Here is a 4,283-nt window from a genome sequence, read left to right as displayed (position 1 = left end):
AAAAAAAAAAAGCTGGATGTTGTAGAGGGTACCTGTAGACCCAGCTGCTAGGGAGGCTGAGGCAAGAAAATTGCTTGAGCCCAAGAGTTTGAGGTTTCTGTGAGCTATGATGCCACAGCACTCTATGGAGGGCAACAAAGTGAGACTTTGTCTCCAAAAAAAAAAAAAAGAAAGAAAGAAAGAAACTATTTCGGTTTTACTTTATCAGTTTACTGTGAAATTTAGCAAAGATGTGATTAACTTAAGAGTGACTAGTTAGGGAGGCCGAGGCAGGTGGATTGCTTGAGCTCAGGAGTTTGAGACAAGCCTGAGAAGAGCAAGACCCCATCTCTAAAAACAGCCAGGTGTTTGGTGGGCACCTGTAGTTTCAGCTACTCAGGAGGCTAAGGCAAGAGGATCACTTCAGCCTATGAGTTTGAGGGTATTGTGAGCTATGATGCCAGGACACTCGACTGAGGACAATAAAGTGAGACTCTGTCTCAAAAAAAAAAAAAAAAAGAGTGACTATTTAAAAAGAAAATCCAGAGACCATCCCAGGAAAGTCTATAGGAGAAAAATAAGCAACTTAGGGAGAGATTCTGAAGAGCAGTATGAGTCAAATTAATAATAGGATGGGAAAAATAAGAGAAGCATCTAGCATATTAAAGTTGAAATGATTACCTGTGGAATAGTAAAATACGCCTTATCTACAGTCATAATTGGATCTCCTTGCTTGTAACCAAAGTCTGCAAAATCTTTTGGATCAACATGCAAATATACTTCAAAGGAAGAGTCCTGTCTAGGGCTACTGCAAATCAAAAAGAAAATCTGTCACTAACATTGTCAGTGATCATCTGCTGAAACACAATTCTTCCTTTAGGTTTTTCTTTACTTTTTAAATTACAAAGATGAGAGATAGACCAGGTGCAATGGCTCACAGGTACCACTCTCAGAAGACCAGGATGGAGGATACCTTGAGCTTAAGAGTTTGAGACCAGGCTCGGCGCCTGTGGCTCAAGCGGCTAAGGTGCCAGCCACATACACCTAAGGTGGTGAGTTCGAATCCCCAGCCTGGGCCCGCCAAACAACAATGATGGCTGCAACCAAAAAATGGCCAGGCGTTGTGGCGGGCGCCTGTAGTCCCAGCTACTTGGGAGGCTGAGGCAGGAGACTCACTTGAGCCCAGGAGTTGGAGGTTGCTGTGAGCTGTGATGCCATGGCACTCTACCCAGGGGGATAGCTTGAGGCTCCGTCTCAAAAAAAAAAAAAAGAAGAGTTTGAGACCAGCCTGAGCAAGAGCAAGACCCCGTCTCTAAAAATAGCCAGGCATTGTGGTGAGTGCCTGTAGTCCCAGCTACTTGGGAGACTGAGGCAAGAGAATCACTTGAGCCCAAGAGTTTGAGGTTGCTGTGAGCTGTGACACCACAGCACTCTACTAAGGGCAACAAAGCGAGACTGTGTCTCAAAAAGAAAAAGAAAAAAAGACAGGGATAGTAACAAATTTTCAACAATATAGAACTGTAAAATACAGAAAGTTAAAGTCCCTGTGAGAACATGATTCCTCCTGCCCTAGAAAAGCACTAGAACTGTTTACAGTATCAATTTATTTTCACCTCTTCATTTATAAAGTCTTAAGAATGTAAATAAAAGCAAAAAATATAATAATTTTCAATGACACCCAAGACTTTCAAATACTTAATACAAAATAAACTTGCTGACTAAAGTATAAAACTGGGGCGACCCCTGTGGCTCAAAGGAGTAGGGCGCTGGCCCCATATGCCGGAGGTGGCGGGTTCAAACCCCCGGCCAAAAACTGCAAAAATTAATTAATTAATTAATTAAAGTATAAAACTTAATCCTTGTGGGGTGGAATCTCTGAAGAAATGCTGAGAAACATGTAAACAGCCTAATAGGGCCTACTGGAGTGTGGCCACAATATTACTGGAGAACAATGCCCCCTCCCCAACAGCTGCTCAGACACTTACACAGACCCATGATAAAAGTAACCAAGGAAGGGCGTGTTGGCAAGGGACGATTGCACACACAGGAAGGGAAACCAATCAGGGACATGGTCCATCCTCTGTACAGAGCAGAGCTGATCAAACAGAGGATTGACATCTCCTCCAAACACACCAGAGAAACACGACTCTCTGAACAGTTCTGTTACCTCTGATGAGCATTCCTGGAAAGCAAGCAGACAGGAGTAGTGAGGGGACAGAGCTTCCATTGTGGCAGCACTCAGCTTTCCTGGCAGGTGTGATAAACACTGAGGCCAGCAGGACACTTGAGTGAGAAACAAATACAATTTCCTCTCCATCTCATTTAAAAGTGCTCTGTGCCACAAAAAGTACAATACTTGGCTTGGCGCCTATGGCTCAAGCGGCTAAGGCGCCAGCCACATATATCTAAGGTGGCGGGTTCGAATCCCCAGCCTAGGCCCACCAAACAACAATGATGGCTGCAACCAAAAAATGGCCAGGTGCTGTGGCGGGCGCCTGTAGTCCCAGCTACTTGGGAGGCTGAGGCAGGAGACTCACTTGAGCCCAGGAGTTGGAGGTTGCTGTGAGCATGATGCCATGGCACTCTACCCAGGGGGATAGCTTGAGGCTCCGTTTCAAAAAAAAAATGTACAATACTTCTAGTTTTTTTTTTTTGAGATAGAATCTCAAGCTATTGCCCTAGGTAGAGTGTCATGGCATCATAGCTCACAGCAACTTCCAACTCTTGGGCTCAAGGGATCCTCTTGCCTCAGTTTTTCTATTTTTAGTTGAGAAGGGTCTTCCTTTTGCTCAGGCTAGTCTCAAAATGCTGAGCTCAGGCAATCCACCCACCTTGGCCTCCCAGAATGCTAGGATTACAGGTGTGAGCCACCTCATCCAGCCAAAATAGGAACACAGCTGTTTCTAGAATTTCTTTAGTCAATTTCCCAAACAAGCCTCCAAGTTAGGAACTTCAAGCCTTCCAGGGAGCTATAGCATTTCTAGGGACATGAGATGTACCCAGTGAAAAAATAGAAGAAAAAACAGTACTGAAGAGACCGCAAATGGGGACTAAATCAGAGTAAACTTCCATTTTTAATTGCTGTCACCATTCAAACTTCTGGCCCAGAAAGGCCTAAGGATGTTCAGGCTTAGGCACATAGTCCATATTCCACAGGAGCCTTAGAGGCCCTCATCATGTTACAACGCAACCCAATTAATGTCAGTGAAAAGTGACTTCATTCATAAATCCATGTTTTCATCTGTATCCCTTGTTTCACAAGAACAGCAAGAGCTCAAAGTTCAATTATGTCCTGAATCGCTTGTTTACTGAACGTAGAAAAAGGATCTATTTTTTTTTTTTTTTTTTTTGGCTGGGGCTGGGTTTGAATCTGCCACCTCCGGTATATGGGGCCAGCGCCCTACTCCTTTGTGCCACAGGCTCCGCCCAAGGATCTATTCTTTTAAACAAAAGCAATTCAAATTAAAAATAGATCATGCACAAAGTGATGAGTTGTGGTTATCTGAAAATGTATTTTGACATTTCTATTGATACCTGAATCAGATTTATGATGTGCTTTAGTTTTGTTTTGTTTTGTTTTTTGAGACAGAGTCTCACTATGTTGCCCTCGGTAGAGTGCCGTGCTATCACAGCTAACAGCAACCTCAAACTCCTGGGCTTAAGTGATTCTCTTGCCTCAGCCTCTCAAGTAGCTGGGACTACAGGTGCCCACCACAACACCTGGCTATTTTTTGGTTGCAGTTGTTGTCGTTTACCTGGCCCAGGCCAGGTTTGAACCTCCAGGCTCGGTGTATGTGGCAGGCACCGTAACCACTGTGCTACAGGCAGCAAGCCAGCATGCTTTAGTTTTTAATTAAATATAATTGTCACATATTAAGTATAATTTTTAGCACAAGAATTACAACATTAATGCAGACTCTAAACTTTCCTTTTCTGTATTTTAAAAATAAGCATGGCAGTATACTTAAAAATTTGCTAAGAGGGTGGATCTTAAGTTTTAGTGCTTTAACCACAACAAGAAACAAAAAAACCCAACAACCCAAAAACCCAAAAGTGGGTGGAAGGAAGGAGCGATGGAAAGCATAAAGTATTGACTGTGATGATGGGTGCCTGAGTCTACACTTATCTCTAAACATAACAAATTGTGTATCTTAAATACTTACAGTTTCTTGTACATTAATCACTCCTCAATAAAGTGGTTTTAAACAAATAAATTTGCATTTCCCAAGAAAGGGGAGGAAAAAACTGAGCCAAACATAATTGCACTCATCTAAAAATGGGAGTAACGGCTCGGCGCCTATAGC

General features: G+C 43.0%; 1 protein-coding gene across 1 annotated transcript in view; it reads right to left on the bottom strand.

The window, feature by feature from the left end:
- TCTN2 (tectonic family member 2) overlaps nucleotides 1–4,283 on the bottom strand; it is a 36,817-nt gene that overhangs the window by 22,998 nt on the left and 9,536 nt on the right. Inside the window, exons 6-7 of the mRNA XM_023516863.1 lie at nucleotides 1,965–2,161; nucleotides 661–787 (exon numbers count right to left, since the gene is read on the bottom strand). Of these exons, the coding sequence (XP_023372631.1) occupies nucleotides 661–787; nucleotides 1,965–2,161 (324 nt within the window). The remainder of the gene's footprint in view (nucleotides 1–660; nucleotides 788–1,964; nucleotides 2,162–4,283) is intronic.

The sequence above is a fragment of the Otolemur garnettii genome, unplaced genomic scaffold, assembly GCF_000181295.1.
Source record: "Otolemur garnettii isolate 467f Iridium unplaced genomic scaffold, OtoGar3 scaffold00099, whole genome shotgun sequence".
NCBI classification, from domain to species: domain Eukaryota; kingdom Metazoa; phylum Chordata; class Mammalia; order Primates; family Galagidae; genus Otolemur; species Otolemur garnettii.
The sequence above is the reverse complement of the archived record's forward strand: the minus strand, read 5'-3'. Positions and strand labels throughout refer to the sequence as shown.